This window comes from Condylura cristata, unplaced genomic scaffold (assembly GCF_000260355.1).
Source record: "Condylura cristata isolate star-nosed mole 26May11 unplaced genomic scaffold, ConCri1.0 scaffold00021, whole genome shotgun sequence".
NCBI lineage: Eukaryota > Metazoa > Chordata > Mammalia > Eulipotyphla > Talpidae > Condylura > Condylura cristata.
This window is the reverse complement of record NW_004567122.1, coordinates 24,700,198-24,722,799: the sequence shown is the minus strand read 5'-3', so window position 1 is coordinate 24,722,799 and position 22,602 is coordinate 24,700,198. Positions and strand designations below refer to the sequence as shown.

Below are 22,602 nucleotides of genomic sequence, written 5' to 3'. Positions count from 1 at the left end.
TAGGCACTGCATTTGGGGCCTTGGTGTCATTTATGACAATGAATTCTGTTCTGTACAGTTCTGCTACATTTGAGGGGGGGGGGCTTGCTTTCTGAAGTACTGGAAAGACAGATTCTTATTTTATTTCAATAATGGAGGGAGTCATTGAACTCATTGACCTCCCCCAAATGTTCTTAGACTCAATCTCCCTTGTTATTCTTAAAAAAAATATATTTATTTATTATTTATGCATACAGAACTGGGATAGAGGCCAGAGGTGCAGGGGCAGTGAGAGGATTCACCAGAGACAGAGTGGGGAGCAGAACAGGCAGATCGATGCTGAGGGGAGCAGCGGACGGGTCAGGAGAGGTCTGCCACGCCATGTGGATCACCTCTGGGGCTGGGGATCGAACTCATGCTGAAGTGGCTTAAGCTTCTTAGTGCTGTGCTTTAACTGGCTGCACCACGGCCCTCCCTTGTTATTCTTATCAGTCATGGGGATATGGATACCGTCTATCATCATGGTATCCCTCTTGCTACTCCATGAGGAAAGGACCATTTCCTGCCCTTATTTTACAGGTACGCTGAGTCTTCAGCAAGTAAAATAATGTACCAGAAGTGCAGGGACACATCTGACAGGTGGAAACCAGATTCCAGCTTGGACTCTTTCAGAGCCCAGCTCTTACACTGTGTCATATATAGCTCATGAACATTCTCGGAGTGTTTTGCTTTGAAATAGCAGATTATAATGGTAGGACTTATTTATTTATTTATTTATGCATGCATGCATGCATGCATGCATGCATACAGAATTGGGGTACAGGCCAGAGTCGTAGGGGCGGTGAGAGGATTCACCATAGACAGAGTAGGGAGCAGAACAGGCAGATTGACAAAGTACACTGCTGAGGGGAGCAGCAGGCAAGATAGGAGAGGCCTGCTGTACCTCCTAGGGCTGAGGACCAAACCTATACGCAAGTGGCTGCAGCCAGCCTGCAGTGCTGCGCCCCAACCAGTCACACCACCAGGGAGGGCCCCATAGTGGTAGGATTTCTAACTCTGGCTCCCAGACTGGCTGGTGTGATACTCAGCTACAGTCTTCCTCCATAGAACTTCCCATCTTTACATTAGGATGTATGATTTATACCCTCCCATCAACAGACTTCTAATGTGTGCAATTAGCTATTTTGACTAATTTTCTAAGTTATTGAAGCATATCAAAAGTATAGGAAAGTGCTTACCTCTTAAGTATGGAGACCAGTGGATTTTACAAAGTGAACATGCTGAACTTACAGTCACCAAAGTCATCATTTAGAACATTCCCGACACTCAGACACTCATGCCTCTGTGTCCCTCAGTCATTATCCTCTGATAGGTTGCCACTAATCTCCCACCAAAGATTGCTGTATTACTAAAATCGATAAAAATAAGGTCGCACAAATCACACTTTTTTATGTCTGCCTCCTGTCACTCAGCACCACTTGTGTGACACTCATGCAAGCTGTTATGTATTGCAGTTTGTTCTTTTGCATCCTGTGAAGTTTCCCATTATATGGATATGTTAAAATGTGTCCATTCATTCTACAGCTGAGGGCTGTTGGTGTTCCCTGTTCTTGCTTAGGAAACATCATGCTGCTCGCTTGACTGTGCTTATGTTGGGTACCTACCCTGGAGAGGGAATGCTGGGCTGGGAAGTACAAGCATACTAGTTATTCTAATAGATTTTAGTGTAGGAAACTGGTTAGACAAATACTGAAAGATTGAAAAGCCAGACAAGAGGAGACCCTGAGGTAAATAATAGCAGGAGGCAGCTGTTGCCTTCAGGGAAGTGGCCCCAGCAGCCAGGCCCAGCCGTGACAACACTTGCTGCAGATTCCGTCAGGCGTGGACACCAGCTGCCCTGTGTCCTGGTAAACGGGTTGTTTTTATCATGTTCTCTTTTCTGTGTTCTTCAGCAGCATCCCATTGGGGTTTGAACTTAAGTTCCTAGTGAAGTTTGGGCTAATTTTGCAATTAAGTTATTTGTATTTGTCATATTGATTTGCAAAAGTACTTTATGTATTCTGAATCAGTCCTTAGCTATATCTTCATATAAAGCAAATATACTCCCTAAAGGCTTGCCTTTTCATGTCTTAACACTATCTTTAATGAATACAAGTCTTCATTTTAAGAACATCCGGCATATCAATCTTTTCCTTTAGGATGCTGCGTTTTACATCCCACTCATACCTAAAGGCCAAGATGATATTCGATGATATTCTCTTACGGCATCTTTTAGAAACATTGTTTTATCTTCAACATTTAGATCTACGGATCCATCTGGAAACGAATTTTATGTAGGCTGTAAGGGATAAGGTGGGAGTTCATTTTTTTTTCCTATGTAGATCTCCAGTTGATCCAGTACAATCTGTTGAGAAAGCCATCTTGTCCCATTAGGTTGTATTGTGACATTTGTCATAAACCCAGAAAATGGATGTGTATAGCTTGGTGGTGGTTTTGAAATTCTGCATTCCTTTTTTTCTTAGCAATCTGTCAATTTACAAACCTTTTCAATAACCAACTTGTGGCTTTAAACTTTTACAATATATTGTTCCTCTATTGCTCCTGTCATATTTCTTTACTTTTGTGTGCTTAAATAGTCCTTTTCCTAATTGCTATGGCCATCAACTTCTAGCTTTTATTATTGATTTATAAAAAATACATTTAAGGCTATAACTTTCCTCTCAACACTGCGTTAGCCACATCCCACAATTACTTAGATATTGTAGTTCTGACTACATTCAGTTCCAGATATCTTGTTTCCTTTATTGTTTTCTCTTTGTAAATGATGGAATTTGCTTTAAATTCCACAGTCAAATATTTGGAGACTTTTCTCAATATCTCTGTGGTATAGCTAATATTATTCACTACAGTCAGAAAAATGGTTTGTTCTCTATGTTAACAATTTCAGTGTTAATAATTTAAAACTTGTTGGAACTTCCCAAGGATTCAGTGGGTGGTCAATTTGTATAGATGTTGAATAGACTCTGGGAATGAACATGAAGAATATAATTGTTGGGGAGTGCTTGATGTACATCAACTAGGTTGAGTTTGTTAATCATGAGGTTCAAATCTCCTATATCCTTACGATTTATTTTCTGTACTTTATCAATTATTGACAGAGGTTTTGTAAATTCTCTGATCATTGCTGTTTATTTGTTAGTTTCTTCTTTTAGTCTTGGCTTTATACATGTCTAGGTTATGCTGTTCGATGTGTGCAGGCTTAGAAGTGTTATTTTTCTTGTTAAATTGTCCATTTATCATTTGGACCATCCTCTTTTTCACTAAAAATAATTTGAGCTTTGGCCCTCCCTGGTGGCACAGAGGGTTAAAGCATAGCACTGAGAAGCTAAAGCCACTTCCGCATGAGTTCGATTCCCGCCTGCCCCGGAGGTGACCACACGGCGTGGCAGACCTCTCCTGACCCGCCCGCTGCTCCCCTCAGCAGTGTACTTTGTCGATCTGCCTGTTCTGCTCCCCACTCTGTCTCTGGTGAAGCCTCTCACCGCCCCTGAGCCTCTGGCCTGTACCCCAGTTCTGTATGAATAAATAAATAAATCTTTAAACAAATAATAATAATTTGAGCTTTACAGTCTGTTTTATCTACACCACCTTTCTTTCTCTTGGTTGGAGTTAATATAGTTTATCTTTTCTATCTTTTCACTTTCATCCCTTTGTAACCTTTAATTTTTGGTTTATCTCTTATCCACACCATTTTATTGAATTTAGTTTTATCTATTATATGAATCTTTGAATTTTAGTTGTATTTATTTAAATACGTTTCTTTAAATGAATTTAAATCTAGCACAATATTCTCTCTGTTCTTTATTCCTTTCCCCATCTTTTCTTGCCTTACTTTGGATTCAGTTAATTTTTTCTTGTCCCATTCCTGTAACTCTGTAATTCTGATCTTACTAGATATTTTTGGACACTAGTAGGAGATGATTATTCTTCAATTCCATTTGACCTCCTAACTCTTGTGATCATATCATCATGTGTTTTAGTTCTACAAATATTCTATTACCTTACAGGACTTTGTTGTTGTGCTAAGTAGCCAAGATTACATTTTTCTAATTAAAAATCCTTTGTGTTCTTTATTTCTTCTTATATCATGTACATTTACCTAAAAACTTCTGCTTTTGTCCAAAGTTTCCTTTACTTAATATGTTAAGTTCTTAATATGTTGGCAATGTATTCGTTTTTTCTTCTTTTTTTTGTGTGTACATAGATTTTATTTTAACCTATGAATATCCATATTTTCTCTGGGTATAGAATTCTAAGTTGGTTTTTTTTTTTTTCTTTTAGAGTTTTAAAGTCAGTCTCTTGTCTTCTGGTTCCATTACTTTCTGCTGAAAAATTAGCACTCACTCCTACTGTACTTTGTCCTTTCCATCCATAGTATCCACCCTCTGTTTCTAAGATTTTCTTTTTGTCTTTGAATATCCAACTGTATTTTTATGAATGCCTAGTGAGGTTTCTTTATATTTATCTTGGCTTGTGTGTATAGAGATTCCTAAATCTCTGGCTTTATACCTTCTATCAGTTTTTAGAAAAATCTCAACCAATATCTCTTCAACTATTGATTCTCAATTTTCTCACTCCAAAAATTCAGTATTATGCTTTTCACCATGTTCCATAATGTCTCTGTCATACTTTTCCCCTGTACTTTTCATTCTTTAATTTTTCCTTTCTGATCTTCAGTCTAGCTATGTACTGATCTGTATTCCATCTTACTATTCCTCTTGTCAGTTGTACTTAATTTACTGTTAACTCTACCTGTTGAATTCTTTCAATTATTTAATTTTCAGTTTCAGAATTTCTACTTGATTCTTTTTTTAACAGATTCTAATTTTATGATGAAAATAAATTCCCTTCTCTTTTTCTAAAACATAATTCTAGAGAGCAGTGTCTGATAATTCTAAAATCTGATAATTCTAAAATCTATCTACTTTACTGGGTCTTACTCATTTGTTAACCTTCTTGTCATACCTGGTGAGTGCAAATTGGATACCTTCTACATCTGAAATTGTAAAATCTCTCCATGACCAAACTGTCTTCCAGAGAGGATTTCTTTCTCTTTGCTAGATGGCAGACCATCTTGAAATCATCTTAAGATGTTTGTAGCTTATCAGCAGAAAAACTGAGAATATTATGATTTCAATTCCAAGTCAGTTGCCAACCAGAGCAACTTGGAAAGCCTAATTTTTGTTTTCCGAGAGTCAGGATACTGTCAAAACCTATGCTTATTTTTTTAGTTTATTTGAGATGATTTTTTTTCCCTTCTTTTCAGGCTCATATCCACTATACCTGCAAATCAGGCACCACGAAACTATAGGGAAAGCTATATATCAAATATTGGGCTTATTTTTGTCCAATTCCCTTTTCCAGGATTGTAGACCCTATATTTCTGTCTGCTTTGGCAACCCCAATTCAGGTTTCTTCCAAGTCAGTGAGACTTTTTATTAAACTTCACAACATTATTTTCTATTTGGCTTATATTCAGAACATCCAATGCTCCAGGCAGAAAATATGGCAGTAAAATGTGGGGCTCACTTTAATGGACTTTTCTTCTCTCCAAATATTGACTCTTGAGTTCTGGTTGCCTTTATGCTCTGACATGCCTCAAAAAAATTTTTTTTTATCAGATTTTCACACATCTTAGCAGCAAGATTTGTCTGATACAAACTATCTTCTTTTAGTTGGTAGCAGAAGTCTATTTCATATAATTTTCACACACAGAAGTGACAGCTTATTATCTTTATGTATTAAGTGGAGATAGGATTTGTTATGTGCATAAGCTTTGGAATCAGACTTTGGAATTTAAATCCCAGCTGGCCACTAACCAAAATGTGAAAACTTGAGGAGTTTAACCTCTCTGATCTTATATTTTCTACCCTTTTAATCACTACCTGAGAAATGAAGGTGAAGAGAGCTGTAAAGATCAGATAATCTCACATTTATTTTAACTATTCCAGACCATAATAAAAGGAAAACTTCAAAATTCTTTATTTGAACTGGTGTTTTAATTCCTAAATCTAAGAAGTATGGCATCTAAATTAGACTATTTTCATTTATGAATGTTAATGCAAAGGCATATTTAAAATCATAGCAAACAGAAGCCAGCAGCATATTTTTAAAAAGTTCACCATGATTAAAAAAAGTTTATTCCAAAAATATGATAGCTGAATGCTAGGAAATCTACTAGATAAATCATCATATTAATAGAGCCAAAGAGAAACAAATCACAATCATCTCTATAAATGTAGAAAAAATATTTGATAAAATTCAACACACATTTATTTTACTTTTCATTCAACAAATATGTATTGAGCAGCTGCTCTATGATAGCACTGAAGATGCCAGGGTGGAAAAGATATTGTTAACATCTCAGTTCTTGTTGCAGTGAAAGGAAACAGCCAATAACTACACAGGAATGGGACAAGCTAGAACATACATTTATTTTAAACACTCAGTAAAATATGCATGAGTTTAATTAAAACAATAAGCATACCTTTTGTCAACAGTCAGCATCTTACTTATAGGGAAGTTCTGTTTTCTTCTTAAAGTCAGAAATAAGATAAGGATTCCATTCCATTGTATCCATAACACTTAATGTTAGGTTGTGGAATTAGCTCAAGCCATAAGATAAGAGAAAGCTATAGAATTGAAAAGAGATAAAATGTCTATTTGTAGATAAATTTATATACACAAATATGCAAATGGAATATACATGACAAATATGCAAAGATACACATATATGAACATACAAATGGAAATAAAAAAAAAAGCCACTATGTAAAAACTATCATAAACAATAAGACATTTAGTCAAGGGACTGCTTGTAGTATATATGAATATGTACGTCTATTATATAAAAATCAACTGTCATTGTCATTTACAAATAGAGTTAGATTTGTATATGAAAGAGAAATATCATTTATAAAGATAGAAAAGCAAATATTCACAATGCTGGAAAGTTAAAAATACTCTTGAAAAAAATAACAGCAGACTTGAACAAATTATTAAAAAGACCGTGTATAAGAAGATAAAACATTATACTGATGCCAGCTTTCCCTAAGCTGATTTAAACCTTTGTATGCAATTGCAATAAGGCTTCCGTAAGTTTCTCCCCTAGAACTGTCAACACTGATGATGTCTTTCTCTTGTTCCACAAACCCTCGCTATTCCTGGGAAGGAGGTGCCAGATCCTGTATGTAGCAGGGAGATGAGGAGCAGTGTGGGAGGAGGATGTGCTTCATGGCTTACAAATTTCTCATGACTCTTGCCACTCTCCATAAACTCCGAGCCTGCCTTCCAGAAGCCCCCCTGACTCACTGTGCTGTGCTGGCGGGCTGTGGCCAGTAGGATTACTCCAGTGGTCTGCGCAGGGGCTTTTGACACACTATTGCGGTGGTGCTCAGAGAGTGTCGTTTGGGGGGGACATAACTTTCAGCGCGTCCACAGTTTCATCTCCTTATTTCCTCCTTTCTGACTCCCAAAGGAGGCTCCCAAGAATGCTAAGGTGTGGAGGACAAGGCCATTTACTTGAAAAGTGTTGAGAGTGAACGGTTGTCTTGGTTGTGATGTGAGGAGGTAGAACTGATCCAGCTTTGCTGTTTGGGCTTCTCTCTTTTTGTGTTTTCTGTTGTTAGCATGGATTTTCAGCTTATTCTCAGCATTACTGCTTTTGATCCTAAACTTGTTATTTATGACAATGTGTAGATATTTATTATTAGTCATGAAACCACTCTATATGTTCTCTACCTTCTCCCTGATTGCTTCTCCCTGGGCCTTTTCCTGCTTCCTGAACATACCTGTGCTTTCCCAGCACCTGCCTTTTTTAGAAGCCATTTGCTCTTCCAAACTTACCCTCCCCTTATACATCTAAAAGCCTGCTCATTTCTAGTGCTGTTTTCAAAGGTTTTTTAAAATAATTAAGTGTCCAACTATATATGTACATACACACATACATACACACATGCACTGGCATTTATCAGGCAAAAGTCTACCCCCTTATTTCTTAGTAATTTGCTTGTTCTGTAGTTTACTATTAAACTTTGAGTATCTTCACTTCAGGGACCCTTTTTTTAAAAGATTTATTTATTTATGCATATAGAACTGGGGTATAGGCCAGAGGTGCAGTGGCAGTGAGAGGCTTCACTAGAGACAGAGCGGGGAGCAGAACAGGTAGATCGTCGAAGTACACAGCTGAGGGGAGCAGTGGGCAGGTCAGGAGAGGGCTTCTGTGCCATGTGGGTCACCTCCGGAGCAGGCAGGGATTGAACTCATGCAGAAGTGGCTTTAGCTTCTTAGTGCTGTGCCACCAGTGAGGGCCCTCAGGGACTCTTTTACCTGTGTACCTTCTACAGCATTTTTCTCACTGTCCAACTTATTATTCAGCACAGGAAATGAGATAGAATTGAGGGAAAAAAAACAAGGTCTTAATCTATTCCAGTGGCATAGACTGGCTATTCAAACTGTGCATGTGGAACAGAGTTTCCCTTAATACAGGGCCTCAACCATATTACACATAAGGACGCATGATACTTGGTTCCATTTATTTGAAAATATATAATTAAAAATATAGTTTCCATACCCCCCCAAACTAGTTATTTACATCTTTAATGTGTTCTGTGTGTGTGTATAGCTTTTAGTAGACCCAGCATTGCTCAGTGTCATGTTCTTGCTCAGTTGTTCACCTTTTTGTGAATATGTGACTAACAAGAAGTGAAATATTTGCCAGTATCACTACATATCAATTATTTTTCAAAAACACAAAGTCTTTTTTTCTTGCAGGAACCCAGAAGCTTTGAAGTCTCAAGAAGAGAAGGTAGGGGAAATACATTCATACTCATTTCATTCTCAATGGTGACATTTTGGAAGTTGTTAGCTGAAGCCAAGATGAATTTCAGACTGTGGGCAGTCTGTTCTTTGAAATTTCATGTGGCCTTTTCTGGGTGCTGCCTGTTTGGCACGTCCCTCTAAGGGACTGCCAGAGCTGAAGGCCAGCTTTGCTTGTGAGAACTGTGTCTTCTACCTTCAAGTATCAGAGGTGGGTTTGGGGAACTAGCTCATTTGCAATCATGTTTATAGTCTCTCAAGAGAAACCTCATTTTTGAGTGGCTTGAGGTAATTATTCAGTTTCATCTAGCAAAAACAATATCAACAACAAAAATAATGATTTGTGGCTTGAGGTATTTCCATATCTGGGAAGAGATGTCACTGTAAAAAGTATTTCTGATTAGATTTTTACAGCTTTAGCTAAGCTGAAATAGAAATAAACAATTAATTTCCCTTTGAAAAGAATTCCATGATGTTATATTTTCCTTGCAAGCATTACTCTAGCACATTTGTTTTCTGGTCTCTGAGGTAAGTATATATGGGTGCTAATTGCTTAGCTCTTTTACTGGAAAGTGAGGTTTCCGTTACTCACTTTCAGCAATACCTCATCACTAAAAAGAATGCTGTTTGTATAATTTCTGGATCATCGCCAGTCACTCCTTTATTTCAGCGGATGAAGTAAAAAACCAAATTGAGTTTTAGTCAAAAACTGGCCTTTGGTTTTACCTTTAACCACAGTCTTTGCTTGACACTGTCTCTAAAAAGAAGCAGTCTAAGTGAACAAATTTCATATTGACTCCTAAATCTGACATGTTTTTGCCTCCTGATCAGTTACTATTTTATGCACACACAACAACAGAGACATAAAATAGCTATGTCATCAAAGTATGTTTCTATAGCTTGGGGGTCTAAACTTCCCACACTTTGTTTTAATGGTGGCAGCCTGGTTACTGTCTGCTGTCCATGGTGCTGGAATCCTGGACACAGGGATTTGGGTATTTTGACTCTAGGATATGGGCTTTGTGCCTTCCTTTTTCATTGTCTCTGGCTTGCTACTCAGTGTCCTTCAAATTGCACCTACAAGATCAAATGCATTGTTTGGATCTCCAAACCAAATGGTATTGGATGAAAGTAAATGAGACAGGAAAGGCATGTTTCTTATTGAAAGTTGTGTTCACAATAATTATGAAGATCATGTAAACTGGGGAGAAGACTTAAAGAAGAGATTTTGGCATGACATTTCACTTTGAATACTGTTCTGTTTATGTCAGTACCCTTAAGTTTGAGTGCTTGGAATTAATTTGCATTATGGGATCACATACAAATGTAACCATTCTGAAATCTTACTGTCCTAGTATCAAAAGGTCTCTAATTAATAAGGGTATGAGAAAGTATGAGAAAACCTGTATCTTTTTTTCGTCAAAGACATTAAAAAGTGTTGATTGTACCTAAGGTTCCAAACTCCTAGAAGACTGAAAGTGTTCAAGGGTGAGCAAAGACATGGTCAAAGCCGGAGTCTGCTCACCTAAAACCACCTCCACTCTGGCAGCATCAGCCTTCACAGCTGGTTGACTGGGAGCATATGCTTTGTGTTTGTACTGGAAAATTTGTCCTGACATTACTTAAACTTTTTTCTTCCCATTGTGAACTGCTGTCTTTCTTGCTTGTTTCTGTCAAAGTTGAGTATTTGCAGGTTCCTGAAGTCGCCCAGTGCCTTAATGTCAAAGCTTATCTCCTGGCATTGCAGGAAGGCAGGCAGGCAGGAAGAGGGGGACTTTACGGATGGGCTCCCTGTCTCTTCAAGTCTGAGAATTCACTGGGCTGGGAAGTGATGTCATTAATCTAGCCCAGACACTATACGAATAAAAATACTGCGAATATTTCGTGGGTACATTATCTAGCAACCAGCACTGAAGGTTGGTTTCTTAGCTTTGCCCTGTTATGGAATTAAAAGAGGAGCAGATAAGTAACATGTGAATTTTCTGCCTCCTTTACTAGGCCCAGGAGATTCTGAAGTATGGAGGGCCTATTCAAATGGAGAGATTACCTCCTTATCACAACATCTAAAATAAGATTAGGCTTTTGTTTTGTGGTAACTTTACACTTTTGATTCTTTAATGCCATCAGCACCATCCAGATTCAGTGCTATAAATGGATGAGCAGTGTAAATTCACACTACCTGACTCATGGCAACTCTTGTCCAAGCCTGTGAAGTGAGACATGAGGGGAGCTCATACTAGCAGTGGAAGCGAAGTCCAGGCAAAATCGCAGTGGGGCTGGAAGTGGTCCTGCTGGCATGAAGGCATGGCGCTCCACTGTCCTCCCCACGTGCTCTTCCCAGCCTTGAAGTGGCGACGTGCTCTACAGGTTGGGGACCAGTGCTGTTGCCTGTGGACTTTTTCAGACTGTTTCTGAAGCATGAACGTTCTCTGTCTCTCTTCCCTTCCGACTGTCTTTCTCAAAGCATTCAGTTTACTGTTTAGTTTGCTTTATATGATTGTTAAGGGCTCCTGTTAGGTTATTCATTTCCTGAGAGCCCCTCATTCACTTTCTGATCACTCAAGGATGCTCATCCAGGGCCTGTAGTTGCTCAACAGTTGTTTCCTGAATTAAGTGCCACTGTGTGTGGCCTGTTCACTGTGATCCCATCCTAGTGATAGACACAAGTGAGGAACTGAGTCCTGTGATTCTAGAAAGACACTTTTGAAGGAGTATTCTGTGGATATCCATCAGATACTCCTCACTGGTGCATTGATGAAAGCATTCTATTTTCAAATAAATTTGATATTATGAATTAAATCATCTCCTTGGGGGAAAAAAATCTGATGAAATCTTAACTCAGAACCTGGGGGTGTGCCCTCTTTTGGAAGTAGGGTCTTGATAGATTCCATCAAGTTAAGTTGGGATCATGATAGGTTAGAATGGGCCCTAATTCAGTGTGTGGGCACATAACCACAGGGAAACTACTGTGTGGTGATGGTTCAGGTGACTATACAAGCCAAGGCTTGCTGGCAGCAATGAAAAAGAAGCAGAGAAGGCTACTTTCTTAAATCTTTCAGTGGGACCATGGCTCTGTAACATCTTGATTTCTCATTATGAGCTTCCCAAGTTGTGAGAAAGTAAGTTCTCTTGTTTTAAACCACCAATTTACAGGACTTTGTTATATCATCTATAGGGGAATTTTAAAAAAAGATTTAATCGATTTATGCATACAGAACTGGGGTACCGGCCAGAGGTGCAGGGGCTGTGAAAGGCTTCACCAGAGACAGAGTGGGGAGCAGAACAGGCAGATGGACAAAGTACCCTGCTGAGAGGAGCAGCGGGTGGGTCAGGAGAGGTCTGCTGAGCTATGTGGGTCAGCTCTGGGGCGGGGATTGACCTCACGCTGAAGCAGCTGTGGCCAGCTTGCAGTGCTGCGTCTTAATCCATTGTGCCACAAGGGAGGGCCCGATCTCTAGGAAATTAATACACTTGACAAATGCTGTGTTCAGTATTGAGTTAAGTTGTTTTTTTTGTTTTTTGTTTTTGTTATTTTTACTGAAGCACCTCTCATGTCTTTAAGAAACTAAATAGGACTCAATGCAGGTGTAATAAACGGTGTTCCCAAATGCAGTTTCCCGTGGCATCTAAATTGTGTGTGTGTGTGTTTTAATCATCTTGGGGCTAGAATTCCATGTGACATCCTTTCCAAATCCTACCGTAGAGAGTTCAGGTGGAAGGACTACTTGCTCCGTGTCCAGAAGGTAGACTGGTCTGGCACCAGGGCTTTCGAGGTGGCATGTGAAGGAAAATGGTGAGGTAGTAATGATGATACACCTCCCCACTTGTTAAGAAGTTTTCATAGAACTTTCTTTAAATCCCTTTACCTTCAGTAGCCATGACATGAGCAGAGTAGTTACCACCTTATAAATGAGTCTCCCTCCTTCCTTCCCATGCTAGTTTTAATGGGAATAAGGACTCCCTCTGGCTCAGGGTCCCTTTAATGCACATCCCCTGTCTCTCATGGAGGGCAGTGACTTAAATGAGTTTGTCTTGCATCGTCATCCAAAAGTGCATGCCTGTCCACTGCCCAGCCCAGAGAGCTGAGAAGAACACTCCCTAGGGGACCCTTGTGGCCAGGGTAGATTTGTAATAAGAACTCTCAGGGGTATCTGGAGTCATCATAGTAACAAAGGTTGTAGGTGGCAGGACTATAGGACTGGTAGCGGGTCTTTCAGGAACAGCACCTGCCTTCCCTAGCAGATGAGTCCCTTCACCCCCAGGGCAGTCCCGTGTCGTCCTCCTGCTCCCAACACACCTGCACTAGCTGTACGGAGAAGCAGCCATGACTTCCTCATGTTCTGCTTTCCAGTGCAGGTGTGTCTGCACCTTCTCCCAGGCAACTACAGTTTAATTTCAACTTTTTCCAAAGCTTCAGCAAAAGGTGCCAACCTTACTGCTCCAAGACACTCTCATGTCTACTCCAAGGGCTGGTGGTGATTGTGACTGCCAGAATTCATCTACTCAAACCAGTATTTTTCTCTAACTGATCCAATCACATTGAATTATAGCCACGAGGGAATGCTTGAGTGAGCTGAGCGAGTGGCCAGGCTAATTCAGCCCTTGTCAGCCTTCTCTGAAGGGCCTGTGCTGATCGGTGGTCTAGTCCAGATGCTGGTGATTGTGCTGTGATTAGGGGCTGTGAATCGGGGGGTGGGCACCCATGTCACGTCGCATTACCTGCCCTCCCTAGGATGACTTCCTCACATGTTGTGGTCCAGAACTGCCTGCCTTGTGATGAGGGGGGCTCTGCTGTCTTCAGGGAAACAGAAAGAAGGGAGGAGGGACAATCTCACACATAGCCAAGATGGCTGTAATTCCTTAAAAATGCAAATGTCCTACATACATGTGACCTGCCAGAGCCTCACTTGTGAAAACCCTTAGAATTAGTCCCTAATTGGCAGCTGCCTCTAATAGCCCCTTTATAGTTCCCTGCATCTGGGTGAACTTCAGCTATCAAGAATTGCATTCTGTTTACCATTAATTTTGATTTTGTTTAGCAGATGTTTTCTGGGTTTCTCAGTTGCCTGCATAATCTATCTTGGTATAATGTGAAGTGGCTGACTCTCTTGGATGAAACAGATTAATAAACTCCTAGGTTCTTTTGAGGTAACTTCTTTAATGGCTGCAGATGTGGGGAACTTAAAAGCAAGTCATCCAGATTTGACAGTGCCTGGGGCAGTGGATCCTTTTCCACTCTGGGGGGGATTGCCATCTGGGGAAGGAGATGGAGCTCCCTTCCCCAACCCTCCCTCACTGATCTACACCGTGACTTGCTTATTCTCTCCTACAGTCGTTGGATTCCAGAAAGTTGGAAGTGACATTGGCTCTTTCTGGGTAGTGCTGACCTTTTTTTTAGCTGCCAGAAAACAGTACTGTACTTGGCAGTTCCAGGCTGAGTGGGACGTGGACGGCACAGCTGTTGGGGTGTTTGGGTTGAGTACAGTGGTTGTTGGCCTGCACTGACCACGACCATTCAGCAGGCAGGGGAACCCCACCTCTGTACTCACCCACAGCGCGGCTTTGGGCAAGCGTCTCAAGCCCCATAATGCGGAGGTAGTGACCATATGAAACATTGGTCTCCAGTCCGGGTCATAGGGACTCAGTTTGTACTGGACGCAACCTGTGAGGCTCATGAGACTGCAGAAGAACCAAGGTGGCCCTGGCTCTGAGAACTGACACAGGGCCCTTTGCTCCCCGTCTTCGCCTCCCGGCATGTTGGCCTCTTCCATGAGCCTTGCAGGATGACTGTGGCCACGAGAGCTCAGACTACTCACCACTGCCCTCCCAGAGGGGGACCCTGCTTTCTTTTAGAATGACACCCGTAAAGTCCAGCAGGGAACTCTGATTCCCTGGGCCTGTGCCGTGACTCAGCCCTAGACCTGTCTCTGTAGCGGGAAGGGCGGGTACTACTGGGATTGTCCAGGCCAGGTCACCTGGCCTCCCTTGAGGTTTGCAAAATCACCTTCACCCAGACATGGGGGTGGGGACAGGTTTGGTCCTCAGAGCTGGGAAGCATATGCTCAGTGGACACCCAGCATCTGTGATGGCTTCACGGGCCACGGTGTGGAGGGGCAGGGTGTGGCGCTGGAGAGGCAAGGGTGTCAGTGTCCAGTGAGGCCGGTAGCGCCAACTGCAGCTCTTCTCACAGAGTCTCTGTCATCTTGGCTTTAGATTTAGAGCCAGGAGTCCTCAGGTTGCCAGGCTTTTCCTGGCTCCAAACACACACATGGGTCCTTGCCTCCTGCAGCCACTACCTTTACCATAAAGAGCCACCTTAAATGTCACCCACCCCCAGCTTTCCCCTCTGTTAATTTTTACCTTTCTGCAGAAATTCTCTTCTCCACAGAAGTGAATATCTTTGAGACACTTAAAACATGTCTGGATACTAGGGTCAGAATTGATCTTGAGCATCACCAGTATGGACTCCTCATCTGTCTTTTCAATTATGCATCATAGTAAAGCTCAGGAAGTGGTTGGAACTGTGTCTGCTGTTTGAACTGTGGGTGCTGATGCTGCCCCTGGGGATGCAGCCGCTGCCCCTGGGGATGCAGCCGCTCACCTGGTTGAGGTTGTGGCTGTCTGAGGGCAATCTCACGAGCAGGATGAGAGTGGGGGTCGGCGCCCTTCCTCCTGGGGCCCTGCACCCAAACGTGGGCACCGACAACACACCCCAGGCTGACCTGGCTTGACACCAGCTCTCCACCTCCAGCAGGTAAAGCCACAAGGACAGAGGGTGCCGGGTTGCGGGGCCCACAGCCCAGAACAGGGCCGTCTGTCTGCTTATTCTGCCCACCCCTCCCGGGAAGGCTGCCTCCCCTCTGACCCTCCTGGGATAGCTACCCCGTTCTTTCTGACAGCTTTAGGGGAGGAGCTCTATGGATGAGGACTTAAAGGTGTTCAGGCAAGTGAGTTAAGTCTCAGTGGCTACAGCAGACCAGCCCTCACACTGTGCCAGGTCTCTGGGGGGTAGGGGTCCCTGCAGCACATCGCCCTTGTCTAGGGGCTGTGTGGGACTGCCTGGTGCACAGTTTACACACAGGCCCCATCTGGGATTCATGGGGAGAGTCATGCTGCAGAAGTCTCCGCTTCCAGAGCTATGAGAAACTGCCAGTTTGTCAGGAGAGCTCCCTATCAGGAGGCATCAGTATTGCCCTGAAATACATCAGGATGCCCACGAGCCTGCTTAGGAGCGGGGCTCCACAGAGCTGTGCAGGCCCATGACTGCCTCTCCTCCCTGACGTCCCGGCAGTGAAGGGTGAGGTTTCTCACTTCTACTCCTTGCTTCGACCCCAAGCCAGATGGCGTGTCTCTGCTTTCCAGGAATCCTTAAAATGATCTTATAAACGCTGAAGCCCTCTTCAAACTCATTAAGCCGTTTACCCCAGCCATATTAATGTGCCATTGGCAAGCCTCTGGGGTTAATTATCTGTGACTTAAAAATCATTTGTTTCTGTCTCTTTTGTCTCATTGCTGCTCAGCAATCTTTATTAGGAAGCGAGATGCAGAATCCAACTGACCATTATGTTCTAATTCTTTTCTGATCACCAGAACGAGTTCATCTTTTAAAAACTATTTTCAGAAATAACCTGCCTTATTTTCAGATTACGTTGTCTCTTAGCACATCTTTACTCTGTCATCTTCGATGGCAGCAGAGCCAAAGTTGGCAGCCATCTGCAAGAGGAAGCATTGATCTGAATGTGGGAGGCCCGGGGTGCTCGCTTTTCTGGGCTACCCTGTCTACCATTGCTGCAGAACCGTTGACCTGTCTCTCCCTGTGGCGGGGGCTGTGGGCAGGTTCCCCGTGAGTCCTCTGATGCTGAGCCCCTGTATCCTAGAGGGCCCCTGCAGATGGGCAGCTGGGGCCTGAGGTCCCCTCCACTATAACCCCCGATGGTCCTCTGAACACTGCTATTTTGGTTTGGTAGTTCTTGGTCAGGGTCACCAAAAGCTTCCAAGAAATGCTTTAGGGTCTGTGTGTAGAAAACATTTTGTATATGTTTAGGCCCCACACAAGACATAAAGGTGAAAAATGTTAAAATGTGTTTTGGACATTGTGTAAGGTAAGATTAGTATCCCTTATGCCTCCATGCTCCAGGAAATCACAGGAACGTGGTGCAGCCAACGGAGGAGGTCTGTACCGAGTCTGAGCACAGTCAGCATGCTCAGATGGTATACAGTATAGCTGGCACCTTGACGCCTCCCACCCCGGAGGCCTACGTGGGTGCCCTTGGCTGACCTCTCATCCCGTAGTGCCGACAACGTAGTTTGTCATTTACTACCTCTAAGGGAGAGCTATGCTCCTGCCCTTTGGATCTGCTGGAAGTTATTCAGTGCTCACGGGAGTTCCCTTGGGTAGATTGGAGATTCCTGGGTGAGTCATGCCGACTGGGAGTGGTCCCTGCCTTCATGGAGCTCACACACCAGTGCAGATGAGTGCTGAGGTGAGCCGGAGGTCTGCCCTGCGGGCGGGCACCACAGGCGGGCTGGCAGCAGAGTGTGGGGGCATCTGCACAGGGTGCGCCCACGCGGGGCCTGGCAGAACAGCTCTCAGCATGTTTTGATGGAAGTGAAGTCTCAGGTTCTTTTCTCCAAAGGATGCTTATATTGTCAGAGGGCTTCTTTTGTTGCAAATAACAAATCCCTCTCCAGGAAACCTGAAACAAAAAAGGAACTGAGTGGCTTATACAACTGGCTAGTTGGGCAGGGGGTGCAGAAGTAAGGTGCTGTTTTCAGGCACTCCTCAGACCAGGTTTTGCCCTGCAGGACACTTCACAGATGACTCGAGTGCCAGCCAGCCCGACCTCTCCACGTCTCTAGACGCAGTGAAAGCCTCTTCCCTGTGCAGACATGCTGAGGTCTACTGGGACTGGATGTGCATGGTCCATGTGTCTCCTTTGAATCAGTGATGAGGTCAGGGATTTTAGGGAGAGGGACCCTCAAGCCCCGACTGTGTCCCTGTCATCAGAATGTCAAGAACTGAGAGTGGGGGGAGGGGAAGCCCTATTGACAGCCCAGAGTGTGCCAGGATGAAGCACATGGCAGTAGGAAGGGTTTGAAAGAAAAGTCCGTGGTGCATCTTGCCATTAACTCAATTGCTTCATACCTGGGTGTCTACCCCCCATCCTCCTCCCACCCCCCCCAAGGGGGGTGGGGAAGGCTTTGAGTGCTTCAAAAGGCCAGCCAAGCTGCAGCAAGCTTCCACCTAGCATTTCAGGAGAGGGCATCTCGCTCACCTTCTGAGAAGGAAATGGAGGCAAAGGGATGCTATTGATAATCCGAGGTTCTAGGAGCTTAGAAGGAGTGTGGATTGGAACCCAGATTCCAGGCGACACACGAAAGGCACTTTTTATAAACATTGCAGCTGCCTCCTTTGGGGGTCTCCCCTCTACAAATCCCCTCCTGGTGGTGACTTCACTGCTTACCCTGATGAAATCACCCCCCCCCGCCCCCCGCCATTGTGGGTGAAGTGACCTGAGAGGTACTTGACCATATCTTTTTTTTTTTTTTTAAGATTTATTTGTACATATAGAACTAGGGTACAGGCCAGAGGTGCAGGAGCGGCGAGAGGCTTCACCAGAGACAGAGCAGGGAGCAGAACAGGCAGATCGACGAAGTACACTGCTGAGGGGAGCAGCGGGCAGGTCAGGAGAGGTCTGCCACGCCATGTGGGTCACCTCCGGGGTGGGGATTAAACTCATGCTGAAGTGGTTTTAGGTTCTTAGTGCTGTGCTTTAACCCGCTGCGCCACCAGGAAGGGCCCACTTGAGCATATCTTATTCAGACCAGGGAGGGGGTGTTATTCATTCTGCATCTCTAGTATATCCTGGTTTCTTAAACCCATCAACCAAAGGTGTAAGGATCAAAAGCAAATGCACAAATACCACCCCCCCACACTCCCTGTGGTGACGTCACTCCTTACCTAGATGAAACGTCTTAGAAGCTTTATTTTCCATGTTTTCCAGTGAGCAGCACGTCTTAGATGGCAGATCTGCTTAGACAGCAGATGATGGGGCCTCTCCGTGCTGCTGGCTGCTCCCACCAGGTGTTCCGAGGTGGTGGGGGCATTCGGGAGGCTGGGGGACTCGGGCCTTGCATAGAACCAGAGCATTTGCTCAGGATCCGTTTTTAATAAGTAGTTCCCTGTTTGTCTGTACATGAATTTAGGCGGAAAGGCTCATTTCCTGGCCTCAATATAAATTCCTTCGATTGGAGGAGTCTTAATGGAAACATTTTCACATTCAGTCTCATACAGTCCTCATAAACACCCTCTGACACCAAGTATTGCAATCTTGTAAATAGAAAAAAAAAATACGCGGGAGGGGTGCTCTTTGAACTTGATAAGAAATTGATCAAAGATTTAAAGTGGGCTTAACCAAGGTCGTTCAGGAAAGCACATTCTTTATGGAAATTCAGCAGTGCTGGCACGATTCTGATTGAAATGTGCGTAGTCACACACAGACTCCTGCAGTTGAGGTGCCTGCAGGTTGGAGGTGGTGGGACCCCATGGGTCTGCCGCCGCCAGAGAGAAGCACAGACCTCGACGTCCTAAAGAAATGGGCCTTAAAGACAAAATCACAGGCCTGGGAAATGAATTGTGGGAGTAAAAATACATTTCAATCTGTTTGTTTTACTAATTTTAGCAGTTATTTGCTCTGTCTTTTTGCTGGAAGCAGCATTCCCATCCAGCTGCTTGGCTGCTTCATTTGAATTTTTATCATTTGTGTGAGTCACTGCATATTTGGACGCAAAATGGGAGTCCTGTGGTTAGGAGGAGACATTTGTCTGAGAGGGTCAGATCTAATCTCAGGCTCAGAAACTTCAGCTGAAAATACAATGAGTTGAGTTTTGTGTTTTTTTTTTTTAAAGACAGCAGGTCTGCAAGACTGTGCTAGTGTATCACTCTCCCCTTTATATGGAATTTCAAGTAATAACATCTTACACCTGGATAATGTGAGTTTTGCTCTCAGAGCTTTCTCATTTGTCATTGCATTGCATGCATTCAGGAGCACCCGTGAGTGGGGTAGAATGAGGATGCTGTCGCTGGGTCTGCTGGGCGGGGGGCTGGCGCCCAGAGGTGTGAGCTTATTCCTGTGTCCAGCCCCGTGAGACAGTGGGTCAGCTGGGTGCTGCTCCCACCTGGCTTCCCCTCCACCTGAGAGACTTTGGCAGAAGTTTTCAAATTTAAGTCCAATCGGGAAGCATGGAGGTTTAAGTCCTGTTTTGGTTCTTTTAAAAATAACTTCTTGCAAAGACACCTTTTCTCATCTGTCATTGTAATGATCCCATACCTTGGGGATTCAGAATATTCAAAGTGTGTGTGGGGGAAATGGTAAAAGTTAATCATTTTCACAGTATCTGTCTGTGGCGAGGTTTAATTATCACTTGACATATTTCATGGTTTAAAATGATGACAGTTTAAAATAGAGCCAGAGAGAACCAGAAAATCATTCATCACCATGTCGGGTGCTGCATTAGAGTAACCCCCAAATACAGATGCTTCCAGACAGAGGATTCTGCGGCACGTTCTGATAGCTACAGATGTCCCTGGAACTGAAACCCAGCCACGAACTTCATTCTAACCCTGCTGTCATCATCCAGAGGGAATTTGGGTGGGTGACATGGTGTGATTAGCCTCCCAATGCACTCCCAGGCCCAAACCTCTCACTGACCGTCCGCAGAATTTCTAATGAACAAGATAATTCATCACGAAGTGTGTTTTGCATGAGCAAATGAAAGCTGCTTCAACGACAGGGGGCAAGAAGCCTCTCTGTAGGGGTCTCATGGAACCGCTGTTTGCCCTGTCCGAGAAGGCCGAGCAGCCACATTTACTGTTGTAGTGGCTGGTGTTTGTTTCATAAGCTCAGCACCGTCTCTCTGTTCAGGAAATAATGTCACAATCCTTTCTTTGCCACGAGATTTCTGGAAGAGGAGCTGTCCAGAGCTGACCCATCTTTCCAGATTTCAAGTTTCAGTTTGGAGAATGCTGGGAGAGGGAGCAGATGAAGTCATCTCAGAAATGCAAATGCAGTTTGACATTTATTAGCTCCGTGTTTGTCCATGGCTGACGGCAGGATCCATTAGGACACCGGTGTCATGGATCAAAGACCCTCAGAATTTAGTGTGAATTTAGACGAGCTGGATGTGGCTAGCACCCTGGTCCACACCCGCCACGCGCTGCCCGCCCTCCACCTCCAGCCCCACAGTGGTCACTGTGGCTGCATCCTCACCACTACACGGCCTGCTGCATTCCTCCTTGGGCCGTGACTCGTGTCCTGGCAGTGCTCCAACTCCAGATGTGGGTCACCTTTACTCTCATAGATGAAGTCAAATGTTTGATCAGGTGACATCCCTGCCTGGTGAGAGGTCCCCGGGCTAGTGAGTAGCAGAGGCGAGGCGTGAGCTGGGCCTCCGCACTCTCTCCGGTGGTTTTATTTCCTTTGCTCTCCACCCTGTGGCCAGGGTCTCCTTCTGGAGGACAAGGACATGCCCGCAGGTCCCCCAGGGACACGCCTGGGAGATGGGTCGTGGAGCAGGTTTGCAAGGTGAGACGCTGCTGTGCAGTGGACAGCCCCTTGCTATTTGTTTAGTAATAGGGAATGGGCGTGACTGAGTATGTGACAATGACAGGAGAAATGGCATCAGGGGAAGCAAATGGGGAGCAGGACTTCAAAGGGGTCAAAGGGTATCAGTTACAAAGGGAACAGGGGTGGATATGTCAGCCACGTATGCAGGGAGAACTTCCCATGCAGATGCTTGCTGTAATTTTCGAGCCATTCCCAGGCCTTCTCGAACCCTGACCACGCAACCAATCAGTGGTTATCTACGCATCCCCGGCCACATTGTGATGTGGACCATTGTCCCAAGGTGGTCATTGGGAGTGCCTTGTCCAAATGCATGGAGAGGCCATGGCACACAGGTGCAGAAGCCCTGGGTGGAAGAGCGGCCACATCTCCCTCCTCAAGGGCGGCTCCGTGGCCACCAGCCCCTGTACACAGCCACACCTTCCAGTGATGGGGGCTATGGCTGATTTCTCTGGCTACATTCACTGCTTTCACTTCTCTTAAAATTGTTTCATTTTTCTGTCTGGGGGAAGTGGTGACCCATGAAAGTCTCCACCATAAGCCACATGCTTTAGGGATTCAGTTTTCACACCTCTTTGTGGCCATACGGCCAGCCAGGTGGCCTGCTTACCAGTGAGAAGACAGAGAGCTGGCTGGGTGGGTGCTTCAGTCAGTGGGTGTCCTTCATGGATCTTCACTGTGATGAAATATTCAGACTCCTTTGTGGGGTTGTCTCTGCGCCCCACTCTTGTGGCCTCCCTAAGTTCCCTGCCATGAGGACTCAGCGCTGAGGCAGTTTGTGAGGCTGTTTTGAAAAGCTCAGGGAGAAAAGGCTCCTCTGACCATGCCCAGCAGGGCGGGAGCCACAGGGGAGATAGGAGCCAGGAGCGTGCTTCAGAGGCCAGCTGCATCCTGAGAATGCTGGGCCAGGACGCTGGTTTGCGTGGACCTGGGCTTCTGGCCTCTTAACACAGATGGGGCTGCAAGTCCCACGAGGCTCTTGCTCCCATGCCCGCCAGAAGTCAGAAGGGGCCCAGGTCTTGTGGGCCAGACACCTGATGGCAGAAGCTAACTGGCCGCCGTGGTTGAAACTCTGGGGCTGGCCCACTGGCTGGCCCACTGGCTGGCTTGCCCTGCACCCTGT

At 44.3% G+C, this 22,602-nt stretch overlaps 1 protein-coding gene across 1 annotated transcript in view; it reads left to right on the top strand.

Moving 5' to 3' along the window:
- FSTL4 (follistatin-like 4) overlaps positions 1-22,602 on the top strand; it is a 348,602-nt gene that overhangs the window by 19,082 nt on the left and 306,918 nt on the right. Inside the window, exon 2 of the mRNA XM_004686719.2 lies at positions 8,812-8,845. Within this exon, the coding sequence (XP_004686776.1) occupies positions 8,812-8,845 (34 nt within the window). The remainder of the gene's footprint in view (positions 1-8,811; positions 8,846-22,602) is intronic.